The 24682-nt window shown below is 41.0% G+C and overlaps 1 protein-coding gene across 7 annotated transcripts in view; it reads left to right on the forward strand.

The window, feature by feature from the left end:
- Positions 1-24682, forward strand: part of CTNNA2 (catenin alpha 2) — a 982769-nt gene that overhangs the window by 213349 nt on the left and 744738 nt on the right. For 6 of the 7 annotated variants that reach the window (XM_054728045.1, XM_008157457.3, XM_008157459.3 and 3 more), the window contains exon 6: positions 22495-22698. In XM_054728045.1, coding sequence (XP_054584020.1) covers positions 22495-22698 — 204 coding nt within the window. Of the gene's footprint in view, positions 1-22494; positions 22703-24682 lie in introns of all 7 variants that reach the window. The other variant, XM_054728044.1, reaches the window with a different exon arrangement.

Consider the following 24682-nt stretch of genomic DNA (forward strand, 5'->3'; position numbering starts at 1 on the left):
TCTAAATATGTTTTTATTGATTTGAGAGAGAATCTGAGGGAGAAGGAGAGAGAGAGAGAGAAAGAAAGAGAGAGAGAGTGAGTGTGAGAGAGAAACATAGATTGGCCACCACCTGCACACACGCTGACCGGATGGAACCTGCAACCCAGGCATGTGCCCTGAATCGAAGCTGTGACCTTTTGGTCAACCAACTGAGCCACACCCACCAGGGCAGCTCTGACTTTTGAATTCAGGAATATTTTCTGATAATATCATTTATCTTTCTATCATGCTTTTAAAAAAAATAATTCCTCCAAGGAAATATTCCAGCACAATTTAATTTTCTCTTTTACACTTCAATCAATAAATATGGAGCTACAAATATAATTAAGCAAATAACAGAATAAGATTTGAGGTATTATTTTTAAAATTGCAATTTAAATTTTCATTTGTTTGCCTCCCTGTTGTCTTTAATAAAAATTATTACATTTTCAATCTGGTTTTATTTATTTTTCACAAGGGAAAAGTAAGAATCTGTGTTTTTCCCAATGAGGGTAATATTCTCTTCTGAGAATATTGACAGAGTCTATGTGTCTGAGTTCATCTTCATTTCATATAATTAGTACTAAATATAACAGGAAATATGATGTAATTGATTATCATCTATGATAATCATATATCAATATCATATCATCAATTGATATATAGATATTGAAGTTGTTTAAACATGTGACGGCAAATACCATTTGATTATCATTTATTAATTAGTCATACTTTAAAATTTAGGAACCACACAAGTCTTTTAATCTAGTGAGCTATTTACTGGTGAAAAATGTTTTTTATTTAAAATGTCTGCCTCCTTTCTTTTCTGATTTTTTATGTTAGTAGTGCTTGTCTTTAGCCTGCAAGGTTATATCTTCCCCTTCTCATATGCTTCTCATGGGAAAGTACTTGGTATCCATATATAAGATTTTACTTTGATTCAGTGGTGAAGTAAATGCGTACACACACACACACACACACACACACACACACACACACACACACGTCCTGCCCCTACCTCTAAAACCATTCGATTGAATCAACCAAACTCCTTAACATTCTTCCCAAACTTCATCTCTGGCAGCATATTCTAGAAACTTTACCTAAACTGATTTAGTCCCATTGTTCATTTTCCTAATGTATCTAGTCAGAACAAAACAGTATGTGTTCTCTGATATTCTGGTTACTACATACATTCTTTGAGCTAAGGCTTTAGGCCAGTGATGGGCAACCTTTTGAGCTTGGTGTGTCAAACTTCGCCAAAAAACTGAGCATAACTCGGGTAGTGTGTCACTTTGAGGAAAAAACATTATTTCGCAAATGTTTCATCCTCAGGAGCAGCAAATGTTTCATCCTCGGCATGCGGCCGCCTCAGCGGCCGCGTGTCATCAGAAATGGCTACGCGTGTCAGTGCTGACACGCGTGTCATAGGTTCGCCATCACTGTTTTAGAGAAATGGTTACCCAGAGATGCGTAAGCAGCTTACATAACCGTGGGCTTAACTGAATCCAGTGCTGGCTCTGTGCTGGACCTGCTGGTAAAACTGGCCCTGCTGGTGGACAATGGGACTGCAAACAGAACAAGCTTGTGTTTGAATCAACCACATCCCTCTATGCTTCTGTTTCTTTTATATATATATATATATATATATATATATATATATATATATATATATATATATATGTATATATATATATATATATATATATATATATATATATGTATATATTATTGATTTCAGAGAGGAAGGGAGAGGGAGAGATAGATAGAAACATCAATGATGAGAGAGAATCTTTGATCGGCTGCTTTCTACACACCCCTACCTGGGGATTGAGCCTGCAACCCGGGTATGTGCCCTTGATTAGAATTAATCCTGGGACCTTTCAGTCTGCAGGCCAGCACTCTATCCAATGAGCCAAGCCAGCTAGGGCTGCTTCTATTTCTTCATTTATAAAATAGGGTAATAATATTGACTCCCAAGTTTGTAATAATAACCTTATGGGATCCCAGGTATCTAATGGTAGACACTCATAAATGTTAGACAACTTTCTTCTTCCTAAGTAACCTCTTCCATCCAAAATCAGCCTTGAAGCTATTCCCTAGAAAAGCCTTGTGGACAGTTCCTAACTGAAAGATTGTTAATGTCACTGGACAGTGGCTATAGATACAATAATGGCATTTGCTCTCCCTTTTCTACCCCCCAATGCACAAAAACCCGATGAATCTTGAAGTGAGAACTCATAAGGCCACTGCTAACACTAAGTGTGCAAGCTTCTCCGTTGTGTTATAGGAGCTTTTGACACAGTGAAAATCACCTTTAGGTTCTCATAAAATATCAAATTTATTCAGGTTTAGTGGTCTCTGAAGATTGCTCCTAGTACATCTGGAAGAAAGAGGAAGGCCTGACCGAAAGGGTAGGATGAAAAATGAAGTGATGGCATAGGTTGGTGTTCCTGCTTCATTTAGGAACCTCGGCATAAAGAAATGTATCATTATTTTTGTTGTTGATCCTTACCCGAGGATATTTTCTCCATTGATTTTTAGGAAGAGTGGAAGGGAGAGAAGAGAGAGAGGGAGAGGAAGAAGGAGAGGGAGAGGAAGAGGAAGAGGGAGAGGGAGAGGGAGAGAAATATCAATATCAGACAGACACATGGATTGATTGTTTTCCTCCTGCACGAGAACTGATCGGGGCCAGGAATCGAACCCATGACCCTTAAGTGTGCAGGCCAATGCTCTAACAACTGAACACACTGGCCAGGACTACCATTATTTTTTTAACAACATGATAAATGATATCTTTCTATTTGCAGTTAATTAGTAATACATGGCATTTGTTTTAAAGAATGTAATAGAAATGATAAGGAAAAATAAAATGATGTGAAAAGGCATTGTTAAATCCTACTTTTGATTGATACTCAGCTTTTCCATCACTGATATTCTCTTGAAAACTTCCAGGATCAAACCACTCAGTTGTGACAAAGAGTGAGACTTCCCCTGTCCTAGATTGAGGGTGGATTCATAGTTTGTAGACTAGGACGTACTCGTATAAATCAGAGGGAATAGCTAATACCTGGATGATTCAGAAAAGCAAAGATCACTAGCATTAAAAGTCCCTTTGTTACTGGACAGTTCATTTTATCCGATTTATAAACCAGAAAGTGATTTCCAGAGAAATCAGACATATTGCTGAAAGGCACACAAATAAGTATTCTCATAACCAAGGTAAGAACACAGGTCTCTTCATTTCAGTAGCATTGAGAAGAATGGTGAAGGAGATATTATGTTCTCAACCTCTATCAACTCCCTACAGATACCCCAAGTATCAGGTTATCATGCAATCTGAGTAAAAGAGGTGCTTGCTCTGTGGATGCAGCTTCAAGACTGGTCCTGTCTCTCTCCCAACCAGGCTCTCTCTCTGAAAACTGCCCTACGAAGAACTTCCAGAGCTGGCACGGCTCGTTTTCCACGTCTCTGCTTTAGTTGGTCTTCTGAACGGACCAGAAACACATATGTGCATCTGCCTGTTTGAAAATACCTTACTGTTGTCTTCTGTAACCTTCATCACACTTAAAAAAAAACAAACACAAAAACAAAAACACACACATATATTTTTATTGATTTCAGAGAGGAAGGGAGAGGGAGAGGGAGACAGAAACATCAATGAGAAACACCAATGGAGAATCACCAATCAGCTACCTCATGCACGCCCCCTACTGGGGATCGAGCCCACAATCGGCATATACATATGCCCTGACTGGGAATCCAACCAATGACTTCTTGGTTCCTGGGTTGACGGCTGGGCCCTCACACTTATGAAGCTTATTCTGATCACGGATGGTCATGTTGGCATTTGTTTGCTTTCCTTTCATTTTCTTTTTGCTCACATTGACACTAAACTGTCTTTCTAAAACCCATAAGTGTCCCTGCTTCTCTTCTGCTCTGCTCACACAAATAGTTTAAGCTTCTGTCTGCTCTCCCCACTCACGACAAGGAGATCAGCTGTTGTGTGTGGGCCTGGACACAGAGGACGCCCTTGGTTCCTGGGTTCCAAACAGGACTGTCTTGGGTACCTCTCAGCTTTCCTGGTGCTTGAGCAGATCTGTGAGCTTTCGGTTCCCCATAGGTAACCTGGGTCTGATGTGGCCGTTGAGGTTTGGGTGAGACTTAATGAAAACACTTTGTAGAGTAGCTGACATAGAGCAAACACTAATTAAAGGTTAGCCATGGTGCTGCTGGACAATAGATGCTCTTCTCTGTTCTCTTTGCCCTAAAGAAATATTTTTCACCTTGACGTTTATGTTTTGAAAAATGATCTAAATTCACCTTTTTGGTTGATGGAGATCTTAATTTTCAAGATTTGTTATATTGCAAATTCATTTAAAACTGACCAACTCCTCAAAATGGACTATCATTTTAGATATTTACAATTTAAGATAAGTCATATATAATGGTCAGATTGCCACATCCTTGGAAAAGATTCATTATTGGTGAATACAGTGCCAGGAAATAAGGTATAATAAGCCATTGTGTAGCAATCAGTCTTTGGCCCCAAACCTTCAAAAAAATTGTCTCTCATATAAATCATTGCCAATAACTTCCATTTACCATTCATTTCTTTTGCTAATGTCAATAATCCTAACACAGCAGTTTGTTCTTTGCTGTCATTTTGTCTATCATGCTTTTTGTTTATGACTGTACATTTGTAATTATGCAAAGACCAGCTGTGCATAGATTAATTTTATCAGAGATTAATTGCTACGTATTATAAAATAGCCATGTCCTAGAGACCACTGGTTATATTTCTAGGTAAGGACCAATTCATTTAAATCAGCACTCAGAAGGTGTGTTGTGGACAGGGATGGGCGGAGGGGCAAGTGGTGAGGTCCTTCATAATATCCTAGCACAGTGGTCGGCAAACGGCGGCTCGCGAGCCACATGCAGCTCTTTGGCCCCTTGAGTGTGGCTCTTCCACAAAATACCACGTGCGGGTGCGCACGTACAGTGCGATTGAAACTTCGTGGCCCATGCGCAGAAGTCAGTTTTTCGGCCTGGGTGAGTCTATTTTGAAGAAGTGGCGTTAGAACACTCAAGGGGCCAAAGAGCCGCATGTGGTTCGCGAGCCACGGTTTGCCGACCACTGTCCTAGCAGCCTTCCATCTCTGTGTCCAACTGAATTTAGCATTACACTACCTTGTGAATTATAGTAAGGAAAGGCCAATTTTCTCATTGGTTAACTGCTGCCAGACAGGAGTATAACACTGGGAGATAAACAATAGCCATGCAAAACCCCTCACATTGTCACTAGTTTAAACTCATACAGTTCAGCCCTGCTGCCCTGTGATGCAGGCCTCACCCAGCTGCCAGGTGCCGAGTGGAGATAAGTTGTGGGATAGAAGGCGGAGGGTAGGGGGCGTAAGGTAGAGCAAGGAGTCTCCGTAGCAAAAAGAATATAGCCCTATCGGTAAAGTGCAACAGCCTGAAGGAATAGAGACCCAGAGGAGCATACTAACAATTAGCACTTCACACTCTGCACTCTTTTGGGTAAGAAAGCTAACAGCTACACTTTATTAGATGGTAAATTGCTCAAAAGGAATAATACTCTGTTTTTCAAGCAATCCCTGATCTGTGATTTTCCACACGGAGCTGCCATGAGCAGTAGATGTCCATGTTCTTCATGTCTTCATTTCATATTGTTTTGAAATGTGCCCCATTAAAAAATTATTTTCTGGTAGCAGTTTTACTTCTGGTGCCTAACACTGGCTGATACCTAGTAACTTCCTAATCTTTGTTAATCAAAAGAAATAATGAATGACAGTATGTGCTGGGTGGCAGATGAGGCAAAAAGAGTCCTTCAGTTTAGTTGAAGGGTTATAATTACAGTCAAAACTTATTTACATTTAAGGGAGAAGAAATGGTATTGATAGTGCAAAATTAGCGATAGTAATAATAACACTAATGACAATAATACAATAATGTATCTTTTACCTTGCCATGTGCTTTAGCCCGTTGGTTTAAATCAGTGTAGTGTTTACCTTGGATTTTGGAGAACTTGAAGTCCATCAAGGCATCAGTCTTGGAAAGCTGCCTTGTGTAGGTTTAACTTCTCAGGTAACTCTTGGCATCTCTTTCCATAAACTACTTCTTTCGTCAAGGTCAACAACTTCAGGTTGCTCTATTTTTCCCCAACTCCTTGACCATTACATCTCCCTCTCCTTGGCTTGTTCCTCTTTCCTGCCACCTCAGTATGGCTTTTCCCTAAACTTGTATCCTTTACCCCATTAGATTCTCCCTAAAAGGGCCCATTGTTGGGACCCCAGGTACTCTGCATCTGTTTCTCTAGTCCCAGTCTCTCTCCTGAGGCCCAGACCTGTGTCCTGCTCTATCTGTGTCATGGTAATTTGGATTATTTCTAAGCATCTAAACAGTTCTCAAACTAAACCTACCGTTTTCCCTCTGTCAAGCCTCACCTTTGTTCTCCTTGTATTTCTTGTTTTAGCTCAAGGAACTGCCTTTTTTAACATAGCCACTTTTCTCTCCAGTTAATCTTGAAAACCAATGAGTTTGGGTTTTTTTTAGACTATTGGCTTATCTCTCTCACCTTCATCTTGATGACCACTGGGTTCTTCAGGCCCTTATTTTTTGTCTGGATCACTGCAGTAACTTCCTAGTGACTTGCCCCTCCCTCCTCCCAACATCTTCCCTCTATAGTCCATCATCTATGCCAGTCTGGCTTTCCCCAAATGCAAGTCATGTCTTATGTATTACTTACCAGTGAGATGCCGTCTTTAGGATAAACTTCAAAGTTCTTAGGGTGACATCAATTTATTTCACTGGGCCTGACTATCTCTTTCATCTCATATCCTCTTTTAATCATTTTTTGTTTTATGTTCTGCCTTAATTAACTGTTCACTCTTCTTAAGATGAACAACTGCTGTTTCATTTACAGATTATTTCATTTACATGGTAGTTCCTCTGGCAGAACTTCCTTCTATCTCTCTTACCTAATATTTTTATGTTCATCCTTGCTGAGGAAGCTTATTGTTTGAAACCTTCCCTAATTTTCCCAATAACTAAGCCACTAATTTTTCTATGTTATGATTATATTTTATGCACGTTAATATTAAACCTATTATTATTTCCACTTTCTGTCTCTCCAATGTGACACTAGGAGGCGAGAGACCAGGCCTTATGCATACACTTATTGACATGGTTAGCACATAGACATAAAGTTAATGTTTATTTAATGAATCTGAAATGAATATACTCTGCTTTGATCTTCTGGCTATCCAGTTTATGCACCCATAATTTATTTTTAACCTTCTAGACTGTTGCAACATGCCAAATCAACTTCTCCACAATAGACATCCCATGCCTTCATGATCCATTCATTATATTACCAGGTTCTATCGGGCAACCATTATCTTCTTAATTGGCTTAACCCATTCTATGTTATCCAAAAAAATCTATGTAATTTAAATCATCATCAACAGATATACATCAAAATCCAGAGTTCAAAAGAGAACATGACATCTCATTAAGCACAAAGAATATTTTTCAATCATACTATGTTTCTTGGAAAGCAATTAACACATTGCACATTATTTCTGTGAGACACAAACTGTTTCTTTCCCATCTTAATTTGCCTGCTTAAAAACAGACGGAGAAAGATAGATGAGTTTACACTAAAGGTGTATGCATTTTCCTTGTGACCAATGAACCAATTTCCTTTTCATATTTGCAGAATATTGGTACAATTATTCTTTCATCAGACATGAAATGTGAGTGTATAACCAGTTGTGAAAACCACCTAGTAATTTATTAGGTTGATAACAGCAATTAAGTCATAATTGCTTCTGAGAAATATAAATTGACTTTGCATTTTAAATGGATCATTTAACATTCCAAACCAAAGACAGGGTGTAAATAATTTCTGGGATAAAAAGTTTGTTTCTCTTATAAAATATTTTTAGAAATTCAACCATCGATAATCTAGTAACTATTCAGTTGCTGGATTATTGGATTCATGTCATAGTTTCATTCCCCACCCCCTGGCTACTTTCCATCTTACTCTTTAAGGATGTAATAAGGAAGAGGATTTTAGACAGAAATGAAACATGTTGGTAGGCCCATCGCTTTTCAGATGTAAAAATCATGCTTAGCTTGTTAATCACGCAAAATGGATAGCGGGCCTCATTTGGCCAAGGAGCCATTGTTTACCAACTGTGGTTTAGTCAGACCTTTGTATGAGACTTTCAGATGTTTGTGGAATTTTTATTTCTATGACACTGTTCCTTTCAATAACACTTCCCTCTTCACACATACACACTCTGCACTTAAATGCACTCACACACACACACACACACACACACACACACACACACACACACACCAATAATAATGCTGGGACAAGATGCTAGGGCAAGAGCCAAATGGGTAAGCTAGATGGTAACTGACACTGAGCTCAATAATAGGACTTAATGAAAGAGAGCCTTCTGCACAAAGAGTTGAAGTTAGCCTTCCCTGAGTAGGATCAACATGGGCTTCCAAGAAGCAGCAGGAGGAAGGTGGTACTGATATATTCAATAGAGAAGGATTGGTAAGACAGTAACTTATGAAGCTTACTGAGGTGGGGGAAGCAACTGAGGCCACTGTGGCTGGAACCAGGGGTTCATGAGGAGAGTCCTGGGAGATGACCTTTGAGATAGGCAGGGGCTCATGTCAAATTACTGAGAATCTTAAGGCCAGGAATCTTAAACATGGAGTAAATGGATGTGAACTTATATTTCTTTAGGCTATACTTGCTGCAAATGACATCGTAATTCTGAGGGTTGAAATAAAAATGCAACCCATTGCCTAGATCCATTGGGAATTGTGACATATATTACAAAGGCAATGATAGAAATAGAATTGGAGAACCACTGGGTAAGATCGCAGCATCTGTAAGTTGTCAGATGGTTGGTGATAATAGGTCAATGGGGAGCCAGTAAGTGTTTTGGGCCAGAAGGGTAGTATGGTTAAGCAGAATGTTAAGAATGGTCCATTAGGGGGAAAATAAGTTGTATAAGAAAAGACAATTTAGAGTCTTGATGATGGACTAAATGGGAGTCAATAATGTCCTGAATAGAGGGTGGAGGATGGAATGACAATGAAAATATAAACTATTATATAAAAGAGCTATTTCAAATGACTTCATTGTTTATCACTTCTATGTGTCATATACTATCCTAAGCTCTTTACACATCTTAACTTTTCAGCAACCTCATAGTATAGATTCTGATACTATTCTTACTGTTCCAATGAGGAAACTGAGACATGTCTCCTTTAAGAACCCTGCTCAGCTAGAAGTTACAGCTACAAGGAGTTGGAGCCAGAATTTCAATCCAAGCCATTCAACTCTGTACTGTTTTGCACCTGGTCCTAGATAATATTGATGCTTGAGCATTCCTCAGTGGTTCCAATTTTTCATGAGTGCACTAGGAGAATGAAGTGTGATTATGGGTTCCCATTTGTGCCTGCTTCTATTTTTCCTACATTGAAGTGAAGGTGCTAGGCTTTGGAGAAAGATGAAGAGTTCATTCTTACACACCTTCTACCTAAGAAGGTGATCCTACCTCCAACTGTCAAAGTCCAGTGTGCAACCGTAGGTACAGAGCTGGGTCTCAGGAGGGTGAGGACTGGACGTGGAACTGGAGTTCTTGTTCACAAGCACATGATGACTCTGGGATGGGAGTAGTAGCTGAGGTCTTCAAGAAAGAGGATATTGAGAGAACTGAGGTCAGGGAGCGGGTGTCACGAGCAAGGGGTACATCATTGGAAGGAGTCACATTTGTGTCTTCCCATAATGACAGCTGTATTAGGGGAGACCTCCCTAATAAGCCAATAGGGTCACACGCAAGTTACATGCAGAATGGGGGAGCTTACATAATATAGAGTGAGCAGAGTGAGCATCCAGTGCAAAGTCCTGATCACTGGCAGCATCCAACGTATCAAACCAGGCAGCTGGGATGGTGGCACTTCTACAGTGGAGTGGATGTCCCATTGGGCTCCGAATGTGACAGCCAAGCTCAAGTGTTGGTTGGTCAGAGCTTTGCATTCTTATAGCCCACAGTGGGTGGCAGTCTCACTCATATTGGTGTCCAGATGGAGTCCTTATCCAAGTGTCCAGACATTCCATTTGGGGTGTTTTAGGCCCATCCCAAGGGCATTTCCATTATACCCTATTTCCTCAGTCTCAGGCATATTGCTACTTAACAGTTATTGTCATGGCCTTGACTTCATAATGGGTTGTCAAAAGGTGTCCAGAAAGTCTGCTCTGCTCCTGTCCTATACAGCTAGACCTGGAGAAATACCGCCTGCTGGGGGAGATCAAGGAAGAAGAACTGGGGAAGAGATGGGAGGAGAAGCTATCAGAGGGGTATGAGGAGAACCCCAGTAAAGCAGGGCCCCCTTAAGCATAGTGAGACTCCCTTTAAAGAGTGGATGTTTTTAAATTGTGTTAAGTAGCACACAGAGGTTAAATAGGATGAAGACTGTTGAATCTCAGAGGGAAGACAGGGGAGGATGGGTGGGTGGGAAGAGATGAACCAAAGACCTTGTATGCATCTATGCATAACCCATGGGCTCAGACAGTAGGGTGGTGAAGGCCTGGGGCAGAGGGCAGGGGCGGGCTATAAGGGGTTCATGGGAAAAAAGGGGACATATGTAATACTTTCAACAATAAAGATTTTTTTAAAATGAAGACTGAATACAGAAAGATGGTTAATAATGTAGAAAGTCCAAAGAGAATGAAGAGATGACATGACAGTTTTCTCAGCAGAAGAGTAAAGCAAGTTTCCTTTGTGTGACTCTCTAAAGACTTGATTTGACTGAATACATTTCATATGCATGCTTTCTAATTAATCCATAGTGTCAAGCTCAGGGTGAGTGCCTTTGCCCTGCTTTTCTGTGATTAGTTGTAAGCTAGTGTCCTTATCAGAGCTGGAGACTGTGCTCAGGAAATGCCCCAGAGCATCCCAGCAACACACAATGATGAATGAAGGGAAAGGAAGCAGGTTTCTGGATGAGACCAGCTAGGAGGCGTGTCCTGGGCCTGGAATTTCTCATCCAGTGTTCTCCTCCAGCACCTTGGTGAGTGGCTGCCTACCTAAATAGCAGCGTCTCCTGTCAAGTGGAATTGATGTGAGCTTAGACAGATTTCTCTTTGTTAAAAAAAAAAACAAAAACAAAACCCCACAACAACATTCAATATCTAAGAATAAAAAGTGCTGTATTAATTATCTGGTTATAATCTTTGGCATTTGTTTCCAATTAAACTGAAATGTTTGATTACAAATAATATCATATTGGATAAATGGCATAATTAGTTTATGTTTAAGCATATACCGGAGATTGAAGAAATCAGTAAAATACTGTGCAATTTTTAAGTTAAGGCAAATCTAAAATGAGGTTAGCATTGTTCTGCAATTTAATAAAATGTAGGTGATTGAAGCTCAATAGCCTCGGTATTTTCCATTGCAAATGTTACCCCAGTTAGGCCAAGAGAAAGTTTTCACATGAAGATAGAAAGGTTCTCACTGGGAGAGCTTGGCATAGAATGAGAACGATGAAAATGTGTCTGTGTTAATTATTGATACATTATGGGAGAATAAGTGTTTAAAACTGAACAAATAACATGCTTTTGGTTTGGCTGCCTCGGTTAATTCTTTTAAAATTGTCTTGATTTATGCTTTTATCTCAGGCTTCAGTTTTTAAAATAAGTCTTTAGAGCATTCAGAGCCAGAATTATGACTGTGCCTCCTTGTTAGTAGATGTCTTTCATTCTCCATTTTCAGGGCTGTAAAATTCCTCTTTCTTTCTTTCTTTCTTTCTTTCTTTCTTTCTTTCTTTCTTTCTTTCTTTCTTTCTTTCTTTCTTTCTTTCTTCTTCTTTTTCTATCTGTAGTCATTTTAATGGGAAACTGAGAGAGACTGCCTCAGGGGTCACTAGTCAAATAGTTTAAACTGGATAAGACATTTTTAAAACACTGTAGTGAATAATCAATAGGTGCTGTCTGGATTTGACTTTGTTTGTTTTGTTTTATATTGTATCAGTGCAGCAAAATAATACAATAAATGAAATGTAATGCCTTACCAAACTTTGATCCCATTGGGACCCTGGGACCTTTTGTGGTCTAGGCCATTTCTAAAGACAGTATGAAGCTCTAAGTTAAACCAAAGCTTGAGTGTGTATATACTAGTATATAGTTTCAGAGAGGAAGGGAGAGGGATAGAAATATCAATGATGAGAGAGAATTATGGATCGGCTTGCTGTCTGCACTACACACACTGGGTATCAAGCCCACAACCTGGGCATGTGTCCTGACTGGAAATCAAACCATGACCTCCTGGTTCATAGGTCAACGCTCAACCACTGAGCCATGCTGGCCAGGCCAAAGCTTGAGTTTCTTGAATGCTTAGTTGTCTCTAGATTTTGCCTAGGCTAAGGCAGCGTTACCCCCAGACCACATGGCTTTGAGCTCCTCATGTAGCTGGACATAGGAGGACTCTTGAATTGTATACTTGAGAGAAAGAGAAAGTAAGGGAGGGCTGAAACATAAAACCTACCCAGTTATACTTCCAGACAAGGCAAACTACACAATTTTGATATGCAGAGGTTGGTAGAAGGATGGGCTAATGTTAAAGGTGCAAAAGAAAGGAAGTGAAGGTGTGCACAATATTGCCTAATCCTGGGAAAAGCTAAGAATAATTAAAGGATAAATATTCTCTCACCTAAACATGCATTGCCATTTAGATTTTTTTTTGTCTTTCATTGCTTTAATCGCTCCATATCAGAAGGACATATTCCTTTGGAAGAATGAGTTTGACTAGTGTACCTTCCTTTGAGATTCTTTTTTAAGATCTTTAGAAAATGAAAGTAAATGACTGGATAAGGGCATGTTGACATTTATTCTTTCTTCTGCTTGTTTGATTTGAAGTAGTTTTGTTGGACAGCAGGTGGCGAGGGTCTGGCGTTTATGAGCTGGAGCAGAATCCATTATTTTCCTCAGTTGCTACCTTGAACTATGAAGTAGTAAAAATCCAGGACACAATCTCTTACAAGCTGGTCACACACAACGAAGAAAACCACAGGACTTTCTCATACCGCTAGCATTTGCTTTTTCCATGTGTTATAAGATGGACTTTGAGAAAACAAATGATTAAGCTAGTCCATACTCTTATGAAATTGTTTTCTTTGTTGTCTTTCTGAAAATTCTTGAGATGACTTAAGTAGTCCTCAAAGCAGTTTAACTAATGATTGAAGCCATAAATTCTAATGATAATAAATGAGATTTTCTCCCAGTCTAACAAGCAGGTGCTTGGCTTCTAAAGGGAAAGAGCTTCTCTTTCTCAGCTGTTGGCATGCAGATGGTTAATTCCTAGCCAAAGAAAGACTAAGTTATATTTGCTTTCCTTCATGGTGTATTAATTCCTGCTGACCAGTTTGAAACAGGTGAGAAATTTTAAAAATAGGATAAAGTAGGTATTTGGAGCATTCATTCACGGTCGTTGTTCACTTTACACTGTCTTAAAGTGTGAATGAATCATGTGCTACTGCTGCTTTAGTGTTTATCAGGGGTGGGGGGCGTCTGGCCTGGGGACTGTATAAGGCCTATGAAATCATTTGGTCTGGCCCTGCCAAGGCATTAGGGGAGAGTTAATTAAATGGTTGACCAGATATAGCAGGCTGATTTTTAAGCTGATAATTTTGCATGGCCCTGAGTGATGTTACAAATATCCAGAGAGGTGCAGAGGGAAGCCGTGTGGTGCTGTGGCTGGATCGCAGCTCCTGGAGCTCTGGGCCTGCTTCCCAGCCCTAGCTCTGTCCTTTGCTCTGGCTGTGAGCCTGGACAGTCCATTCACCTCTCTGAGCACCTTTCTTACTGTATCTAGTTGGCATCCAGGTGTGTTTTGTTTTGTTTTGCTTTGTACTTTCTGTTATGGTAAATTTGGTCCTCCAATTTGATATTCCTTGTATATAGGAAGGCAATTGATTTCACACATGACATAAGTGCCTTCATGGGGAAAAAAGCTTTTAATTTGTAGTTCTTTTTACTTTCTTTTTTGTTTTTGTTTTGTTAATTCTCATTTTTCCCCCAAGTAAACACTTGCAACACCTGCAATCAGAAATAGTCAGCCTTTGGTATCCGCAGGGGATGGTTTCAGGGTCTTCCGTGGGTACCAGAATCCATGGTGCTCAAGTGATTTATATAAAATGGTGAAGAGTAGTGCATACATTCGGCCTTCCGCATCCACGGATTTCCAACTTTGGAAAAATAGTTTTTGATGCTGGATTGGTAGAATATGCAGGTGCAAAACCACTGGTTACAGAGAGCCAATTACATATATATTTATTTTTAAATCTATGTGCAAGTGGACCCATGAAGTTCAAACCCACGTTGTTAAAGAGTCAACTCTAGTTTTATGTTCTTTTTTATCGAATTTGTTGGGGTGACATTGGTTAATAAAATTATATAGGTTTCAGGTGTTCCAGTCTATAATATATCATCTGTATATTATAGTTTTATCTTCTTTCTAATTTTAGTACCATTAAATTCTTTCTCTTTTCTAGTGTTTTCTAGAATCTTCAGAGAAAATATTGTATGATTTTTTATGAATTAGAAAATTATTTAAAAAATTTTTTTTATTGATTTCAGAAAGGAAAGGAGAGAGATATAGAAACATCAATGATGAGAATCACCGATCAGCCACCTCCTGCACACCCTACACTGGGCATTGAGCCCACAACCAGGCATGTGCCCTGATCGGTAATGGAAACCATGACCTCCTGGTTCATAGGTTGACTGACACTCAACTACTGAGCCACGCCAGCTGGGCAAAAAATAATTTGTTTTGTCTCAATATTAGCTAGATTGCTTCTGTTACTCTCCACTGAGCCTGATGTGGCTTTTGGATGATATTTGTAAATACATACAGTATACATATACTAGTACACATGTAGGTTCACAATTTATTGCTAGTAACTTTCTAGCAAAAAATTCCTTTTAATCAAAGTTTTCAGTTTTGATCTTATTTACCCGCTTTGTAGAATTCCCTGCTGTTCTCCCTTGTCAACTATGGCCATACAACCTCCTGGGTCTAGTCAGATCTATGACCATTCTTTACAGTGTCATTGGGGGCTTCTTTCTCTTTTATACATTGAAGGTTTTTTATTGTTGTGTCTTGGGCTCACTATTCTTCTTATTCTGTAATTTATCCTTGAGAATCATATCTATTTTCAGGCCTTTCACTTCTGCATTTATTCTGATGATCCTAAATCTTTATACCTGGTATGTTTTTATGCACTTATAATTAACTTTCCACCAGCCTTTTCACCTTAAATGGATCACAGGCATTTTAAACCTGCTCTTCATCTCATACTTGTTCAAGGTCAGCAAATGTTTTTCTAAAGGGCCAGTAGTAAATAATGCAAGCTTTGTGGGCCATACAGTCTCTGTCCTAACTTCCATTCTGCCATTATGGTATAAAAGAGCCATAGACAGTATGTAAGTGAATGGGTCTGCATTCTAATAAAAATTTAATTACAGAATAGAAGGCTGACATGCAGGATGTAGCTTGCTGATGCCTGCATTGTTGATGTTGCCCATGCTTGGAATTTAGGTTTTATCTTTGACTTCTTCATCCTCACAGCCTGCGCATCTCTAAATTTTGCAGATGACATTCTAAACGTGTCCCAATATGTGCCCTATACAAACACAATATTGTACTTTTTCCATATTTCTTCTGGGTTCTGGAGGCTTGGTAATGCCTCCCCTGCCTTCTATTTCTAGTCCAGCTGCCTTCCCCAATGTCCAGAGGAAAACCTCTAAAACCAAACAGGATTATGTCACTCCTATTTCTTTAAAACACTCTCAATGACTCTTCATTGTCTAAAGGGATGTTCACAAAGTGAAAGCTTCCTAGCTGGCATAGAAGTCTCTTCAAATCATGGCTGTTGGTCTCCTCACCAATTCTTGGAGAAGCAAACGCCGAGATAGGTGGGGTTAGACATGTAGGAGGAATTCCCTGTGGAAGGAGAGAACCAGCAGATAGAGCCTGAGAGAGCTTTTTGACTGCAGTGCAGGCCAAACACGTGTGAAAGTCGAGCAAGAAAGAAGGGATTGAGTGGGAAGTGCCTCAGCACAGTTTTGAGAAAGTCTCAGTCAGGCCAGTGGGGTGTCCAGAGCAGGAGTGGGGTTTGCCTGTTGGGGAAGTCTCCATTGAGCATGAATGGCCTGCTTGTGCTAAGGGATTGACAGGGGCTGCCTGGGGGCAAGTGTGACTCCTTGTGAAGCTGTCACGCATCTACAAGTCCAGCAGATGGAGAAGGTCAGGAAACTACACTCCAGTAGAAGATTCTCTCAAAGGGGAGTTGCTTGGGGAACCTCCATGGCACCATACTTGTGGCTTCATACTTTACAATTCAGCTTCGGTAAACCTCTTGTAATACTCTTCTTCTACTGTGCTGTCTCTCACAGAGCTCCACGCACTGGCCTCCACTTCCTATTCTGTCTTCATTGCCTCTTCCTGCTCTTGACTTTGCTTGGCCAACTGTTCTTCTTCACTCTTGGAATCTTAGCTGAGGAGTAATCCTCTCCAGAACGATTTTTTTACCTCCCACCTCCCAACTGTGAAAATTGCCATTACTCAGTCATTTCTTAACATCATCGGTATAGTTTCCAAATTACAATTGGCTGTATGTGTTTCTGTTTTTGACTAGACAGTGAACTTTTAGAAATAAAGGGTTATTCATTCTGTGCCTTCAGACATCCATAGTAACTGGTACCCATTTGTTGAATGAATGGCTGTACTCTCTATTATCCATTGGAAGGGCAAGATGATCCAGATGATAAACAAGAAGACAGTATGACAGATGGTACTTATGTCATTATGTTTGGTTTAAGAGCATTTCATAGCTTTTCAAGTAATAAATACATATTTGTAATTATGATTAATTAGGCTCATTTCCACTGAATGTGTGCAGTCTGATACAATGGGAGGCCCATTGAGCTTAATGTCAAAAGGCTTGTGTTCAAATCCTGATGTCCTCATTTCTAAGCTGTATGACCATGAGACAACATCCTGGCATCATTTGCCACTTCAATAAGATGGGAATAGTAATATCGAGGACACAGAATAGTGGACCTATCACGCTGTTTGTACTGTGTTCAACTTCTTGCTTTTGCAGAGGTCTGCCTGCTGCCTCCAGTTGTATTAGGGCCTGCGACAAGCATAACTCAATGTTCCATGATTGTTCTGAACTCTTAGGTCATATAACTCTTTGCAGAGAGAACGGGTGATAGGTGTGATTTAACAATTGCACCTCCTGACAATTGCTTGTGCAGTGAGTACAGGTAAATGTATTATTCTGAGAAGTAGTTTTGAACTGTATGGTCTGCTGATTTATTTCAAGGTAAAATTCTTATAGAGTTCAACAAGGGAAATAATGGGAAATCAGTTATGTAGGACTAGAGAGACCATTACAGGGCTGACTTGATGTCAGAATAGAATCCCAGCTTTCTTTGCTTGGGGAGGAATTATTGAGGCTGCTTTCTTTAAGGCCATGCTTTCCAGTTGCCACTCCATAAATTGTAAGAATGAAAACAGTAATTTTTTTTAAAGTAAAGATGTTACTAAAATATAAGATAAGTAAAATTACAAAACACAAAATAGGCATGTCAAAAAAGCAGAATGAAAACAGACAAGATAAAATATATTAAAGTAAGTCTTATTTTAAAAAAGAAAAAGATAACGTAAGAAATGTAGGCCCACAATTTTCAAATGAAGTAACCTGACAATATAAGATGGAACTGAGAGATCAAAAAGATTAAACAACTTAATGAGTTTCAAGAATGCAAGCAAGAGACCTAGATATTGAAAATGTAAAATCTTAGTGGATTAAAATAAGTCAGTGCAGCATAAAATCCTCTCGCAGGAGGAGCACAATTGCCATAAAGGGGAGGCAGGAAGCCTTGGCCTGCCCTTTCTGTTTGGTACCTGCAATAGTTCCTCAGTGACCAGAGAAGGGAGATTTGATCAGGGAGGGATGCGGCTGCTGCTTCGCCCCTTCCCGCCAGCAGAGGGCAGCCGCATAGAGAGGTGAGGCCCGGCTGAGCTGATTTAGGGAAAGGAGGGGATCTGTTTGCTGATCTCAAAGGACCCTGAAGTGTGGTAGCAAAGAGAACCTAACGAGATGTTTATTTTTAAGTCACTTCTGAATACTCTGCTTTGGCTTTGGTTCTCTGTATATCTTACTCAGGATTGAGCTTAGGAGTTTATTTGTTTTTTCTACTAATTTAGCAACTGTAATATTTTCCTCTAAGCTTGTGGCTTCATTTAGGCTTCATTTAGTTCTTCTATTTACCTGTCTCTCTGTCTGTTTTCTTGTTCTTTTCTCATATTCTAAAGTCTGTTTGAGATCTGGAAAGTTCTCTGAACACACACACACACACACACACATACACACTTCCCCCTTTACCCATTACATACAACCCAAACCCACCCACTCATAGGTGAATACAGGTGATCCATACCCCCACACAGACACGCACACACACACACTCTCTCTGCCCGTTATCTTCATGCCTTCTCTCTCCCCTCTAGACTTTCCCATCCATCATTGCAAAGCTCCCATCTCCACCACAGATATAGATTGGAATATTGTAAATTTATCGTTTCTTTTCCAGGGAGAATTTTTAAAAAGCTTTTCCCCCTGTGATCTATAAATAAGTAATAACTCCATTAAAAATCTGATGAATAGTGTAACTTTTATGCGGAGCTTTTTACGCCCAGTGTTTCAGTGCATTTACTTTCCTGACCACCCCGGGTCAGGCAGGTGGGAAGCTCATTCCTCTGATACTGTAAGTTCTCTCTTGCAACATTTTGCAAAGTGTGTTCTTTAAGTTCTCCCTGATAGTGCATGCACCTTAGTTTTTTAAATCTATTTATTTTTTAAAATATATTTTTATTGACTTCAGAGAGGAAGGGAGAGGGAGAGAGATAGAAACATCAATGATTAGATATAATCACTGATCAGCTGCCTCCTGCACACCTCACCCTGGGAATCGAGTCCATAACCCTGGTATTTGCCCTGCCTGGGAATCAAACCGTGACCTCCTGGTTCCATAGGTCAACACTCAACCACTGAGCAACACCGGCCTGGCAGTGCATACATTAAAGTGCATGCATCTTTACACTCAAGTAGGTGTGAGGAATGCTACAGTAAACTGACTTCTGTAATGCAGAGCTTTCCACAGCATTTCATGTGATAATTTGCTCCAGGCCATGCAAGATTTCCCATGCATATTTGGCTACAAAAACTTATTTTTTTCATCAAAACATTACATCTCTAAGCTCAGTGTTCCATGGAAAATAATTTAGGAAATAATGTTCTAATGGCGGTAGTACTATTACCTGAGTTCTGCCAAGAAACTGTTTTACAGTTGCCCTTATTGGAGAGTTCAAATTTACCTCAGTATATTTTCATCAGATTGGCACTTCTTTATATTTTTTGGTCCAACAGTATAATAAACAGCCAATATGTGGTTCTTTGGGGTCTCCTAAAACCTCGAAACAGAACAAATTTTATTATGCTTTATAGGAATATGAGTTTCTGTAAGAGCGTTCTTTGAAAATCAGTAACCTTTATAAAAGAAAGTAGTTTAATTATGTTTTGATCAAGTGTATCTTTTAATTTTTAGGGCGAGTAGAAGGGAGACAGGAGGGAGGGGAGAGAGAGGAGAGAGAGAAGAAAGAGAGAGAGAGAGAGAGAGAGAGAGAGAGAGAGAGAGAGAGAGAGAGAGAGAGGTCTGGGACTGGGGAACATGCAATGGAGGTACATGCCCCTGAGAATCGAACCCATGATCCCATGATCCCTTGGTCCACAGGCCAATGCTCCAACCACTGAGCCAAACCAGGCAGGGCCAAATGTATGCATATCACATGGTAATAAAAATATCATGAATTCAGGACTGAAAAGCAGTAGAAACGCAGACAGAGAGAGTGAGAACGAGACAGAATTCTAAAGGTTCTTACTGGGAAGAGTCCTTGCAGATGCAGCTCTCGTAGAGATAGCCGGTGCTCTGGGAGCACTGTGCTCCCTGCAGCGTTCCTTTGGGAATCTCAGCTGCAGTGATTTGCCCTGCAGACATCCACTGTCCTGAGGCCGGCCATGATTTGTTGAGAATATTTGGAAGTTTACTAGGGCACAAGAGACAGGGCCTGAGTAACAGTATTCTGAGTTCAGTAAAATTCCCCCTCTCTGTAAGATCTAAGAGAGTACAAATGTGAAGATGGTCTTTATGCCAACACCTGCTACAGAACAGCTTCCCTCCTGTCTGCATGGCTTCGCGTATTGGCCCTCTGACCTGAAGAGGGAACTTTGACCAATAAGTAAATTCCTAGGAAATCCAAGATTTCAGTGGACCTCAGGCCTGGGCGGTGTTTAGTGGGTTTATTTTTTTCTAAGTTGTCACCTGCCTGAACTCATCCCTCAGGAGTTCAGAGTCTTTGTGCTGAAAAGAGCTCTCCTTATGGAGATTTGCATTTTACCAGGAATTAGTCTCAGATGCCTCAAGCAAAACTTCCAGTAAATACCTTAGGGTGCTCTGGAGAGGTAAGGAGAGCCTTCCCAGGGCACAGAGCCCAGACTGTTCTGTAATGACTAAGCAGTTATTTTATATTGCATTTGGAAAAAATCACACAAGTGTCTTTTACTCTCTCCACTCTCTTTTTAGCACTAAGAACTCGAGTAAGTGCACATACTAGTTACTGAGCAAAGGTATGACTACCAACTCTCATTTTCTTTTCTATTATACTAGAGGCCCGATGCATGAGATTTGTGCATGGGTAGGGTCCCTAGGCCTGGCCAGCAATCAGGGCCAATCTGTGGGGTGACCTGCGGGGTGATTGGGGGGCCCCCCTCTGGTACCCACCTTGGCCAGCCTGGGGCCTACAGGCTGGGGCAGCTCCTGCATTGAGTGTCTGCCCCGTGGTGGTCATTGCACATCATAGCGAATGGTTGTTCCACTGGTTGTTCCACTGTTTGGTAGATTTGCATATTAGTCTTTTATTACTAGTATATAGGATTTGTAGGTAAGGTAAAGGGATGATGAACGTCAAAGGAAACAGTAATGGAATGGCAATTCCACCATAGATCCTAGGGCAGGAAGACTGTTTTCTCCATCACCACCACTTTGGTCCTCGGACCCCTGAGTGTGCTCGGCCAGTGAAGATGAGCATTTTCCTCCTGCAGCAGGCCATTCCACCTTGCGTAACCTTGTTCCTTGTTTTGAGCAGAAAGGGGGTTCCTAGTGGAAACCAGCCATTGGACAAAGTCAGCTTTGCCTGTATTTCATGCCATTACGTATCATACACTTCCTCAGTCTCTCTGCTCTTTGATCGGCAGAGAGTGATATTCAGGTTGTGCTACTATTCCTCTGGCTGTGTTTTCTATTTATTTGGTTCTTCTCCTTCACCATACCCTTGGAAATTGGGATTAATTGGGCCTTCTTTGGCCTGCTCCTATTGTTCTATTTGCTTTACTAGTAAGCCATTTGCTACCTTGTGTCCAAATCTCCCGGGCAATTCTCAGATCCTTATTCAGGCTAATGCACCTCCTGAATTCTGGATGCATATTTCTGTCCACTTCTCAACATCTCTATCGACACATTTCCAGACTCATCGAGGGCAAAGCTAAGCTTAAATCCTCTATGACACCTTCCTTTAAGGTAACATCTCTATTTCCCCCTTTATCTAAGCTCCTTCAGAACATGTTAGTATCTCTGTCAGGGCTCTGTCAGTTAACTGTGACAAATAACACACACACACACACACACACATGCACACACACACACACACACACACAGATCCTTTTGTTGAGCACTAGTTTTTTTACACAAAAGATATTAGTTCCTAGTGGAACGCACCCTGTGCCGAATGTGCCTATTGGGTGCTATTTGCCCAGGTTTCCAAGGCATCTGCCATAAGGCGCTCCGCTTCTCAGAAGGCGGATGTGATGTGTACAGCGGCCACCAGATGCATCCCAACTTGTTAGTTACATATCATGTTCTTGCTCCGGGGCTCTCAAATCTTCCCCTGTCCCCCAAGAGCTGCATGAAATGGCCTTTCCTTGAAGGCTACACATTTTTTAAAAAATGCCAAGCCACAGTCACCATCTCATTTGAAAATGTCAGTTGAGATAGCCTTTGCCAAGAACACATGCGTCAAACAATGTTTCTCCCCGGGGATTAGATTTAGGGCACACTGTCTTCCAGAAAGCTGCTACTTTGTCAAGGCCACCTGCGGATTTTGTCTAAGGGACCGGCTTCTTCTCCACGGAAAGTCTTGTCCTGGCCTCAGATATTTCTGGCGTAGAAAACAGGGGGCAAAGGCGGTCTCTCTCCTCTGCTGATTTTTTCTTTTACTGTGCTGCTTTCAGAATAAGATTATCCTGGACCCCATGACATTCAGCGAGGCCAGGTTCCGGCCGTCCCTGGAGGAGAGGCTGGAGAGCATCATCAGCGGGGCCGCGCTCATGGCCGACTCCTCCTGCACCCGGGACGACAGGCGCGAGAGGATCGTGGCCGAGTGCAACGCTGTGCGCCAGGCGCTCCAGGACCTGCTCAGCGAGTACATGAACAACGTAAGTCCTGGGCCGCCCGCGCTCACGTCGCTGGGGGGCTCCGGTGCGTGATCTGGTGGCTCTTGGAAAGCATGCACAGCGTGAAAAGAGGACATGTGTTCCCCAAAGATAGTCGGGGGAAACCAGAGAACGGCTCTGGGGGCGTCTGAGGTCCTTTCAAGATGCATTTTGGTATGGAAGCGATTAGTGGAGAGGAAAATCATTTTAGGGAAGCTCTGGCTTTTTCCTTGAGTGATTTCTGGGCTCCCATAGTGGCTGGCCTTTGATTGAGGTCAAGTTTCCATTGGTGAAAGCAGATGGTTGATGGAAATAACCGGAGAGAGACCCTGATGTCCTCTTTTACAAAAAGCACGGTCAAAGCTAAGGATAGCCACCGATGCTAATCTTCCAGCCTAAGAGGCCTTAATAGGTGTCATAGGGTTTAAATGTTTCTGTGCATTTGGGCAGGGTGGAAATGTTCTAACCGCAGTGAAACTTGCAGGAGAGCTATTGATTTGTCGCGCGATTAGAAATTCTTATGAGAGGGAGGCTCCAAGTTTTCAAACGGGTGACAATAGTGTCTGCTTGTATTGCAGCTCAGATAAAAGCTGTCCTGTCCTCCAGTTATAAAGTGTGTCCGTTCCTGTACAATGAAAACTATAAAAAGGAGATGCAATCCATATTCTTTGCTCTGAAAGCCACTGAATCATGTCCGTATCGATTTGCTACATTCATTCAGCCGGTGTGATATTGTTGATGCCCAGAACTTGCCACCGTGAAAGACCTCACGTTCCTTCTGTGCTGGACTCCCGGGTGTGAGAGAATGTAGGGGAAATGTAGGTGAGGTGAGGTCTTTACATCACACGTTAAAGGCAGGCCCTGTGTAGGGGTCAGGTAGGGAACAGGGACACTGAAAATCTGCTCTCAGCTTTGGAGGCCAGCCTGCATCCTGTTGGGACACTCGGAGGCAATTTGGAGACAAAGCAGCCAGCCATTGGTAGGAGCGCTGCTGCTCCTGCTAGGCTCCCCAGAGAACTTGGAGCCAGAAAACAAAGCGATGTAGAATGTCTTGCAAACTAAAAAAAAAAAAAAAAACAACAACAACAAAAAACAACAACAACAAAATCTGTTTTCTTTTCATGATGACCCTTCAGATTCTTCGATTTTGGAAGACTTGCTCATTTTCAGGGCACAGAGTAGGTGTGAATGCCTCCCATGGTACCCAGCTACTAATGAGGACTTCTCTGTAGGGCGCTGGATGGCCAACGCTCCTTTGTGATGTGGGTCCATAGTGCTATCCAGGGGAAAGCTGGGAATGTTGTTCGCTGGTGTCTCCCACCTTGAGTGAGTCTTTGGAATAGCAGATTTAACGAGAAAAGAATGCTTATAGAAGCTGGTACTCTATTTGTTGTTGCTTTTAATAGAATAGCAACAGGCTAATGACTTGTATGTGGAATGTGGTTTTATATTAACACATGCTGGTGATTTTTATCAAAGAAGAATCGTTGCCAAAGACAGAAGTAGAAACAGAAGGGATCTCACTGACGGTTAAGAGCTCAGTGTAAATGAGTCAGAGGAAAGGGGTGTTCCAGGGAATAGAAATGACAGAATGTGATTAAGGAAGAGTTGGTCAATATGTGACTTGTGATTTCCAGTTTGGGGTCTAGAATCCTGCCAACCAGAGTGTTTTCTTTCAGTGTAAACTCATTCAGATCAGCAGAGCTGATAGATTTTTGTGTTTTGTGGACTCCGGTTTCTTGTTTTTCTTGTGATTCAGAAATATTTTGTATTTTTATTGAAGACTTGGTTCCTACTTTGATATGGTTAAAGACAATACACAGGTGGGTTTAGTGCTTACATTTCTAAGTGTGCAAATTCTGTTCACATTAAAGCATCCAGATCAAAGGCTGGAATAAAACACCTCCTACTGACTTTTATATAAACTGTGTAAAATCTACTTGGACTTCACACTTCGGTGATTTTAAGGTTGAATTGGACGTGACAA

This window comes from Eptesicus fuscus, chromosome 16, assembly GCF_027574615.1.
Source record: "Eptesicus fuscus isolate TK198812 chromosome 16, DD_ASM_mEF_20220401, whole genome shotgun sequence".
Taxonomy (NCBI): domain Eukaryota; kingdom Metazoa; phylum Chordata; class Mammalia; order Chiroptera; family Vespertilionidae; genus Eptesicus; species Eptesicus fuscus.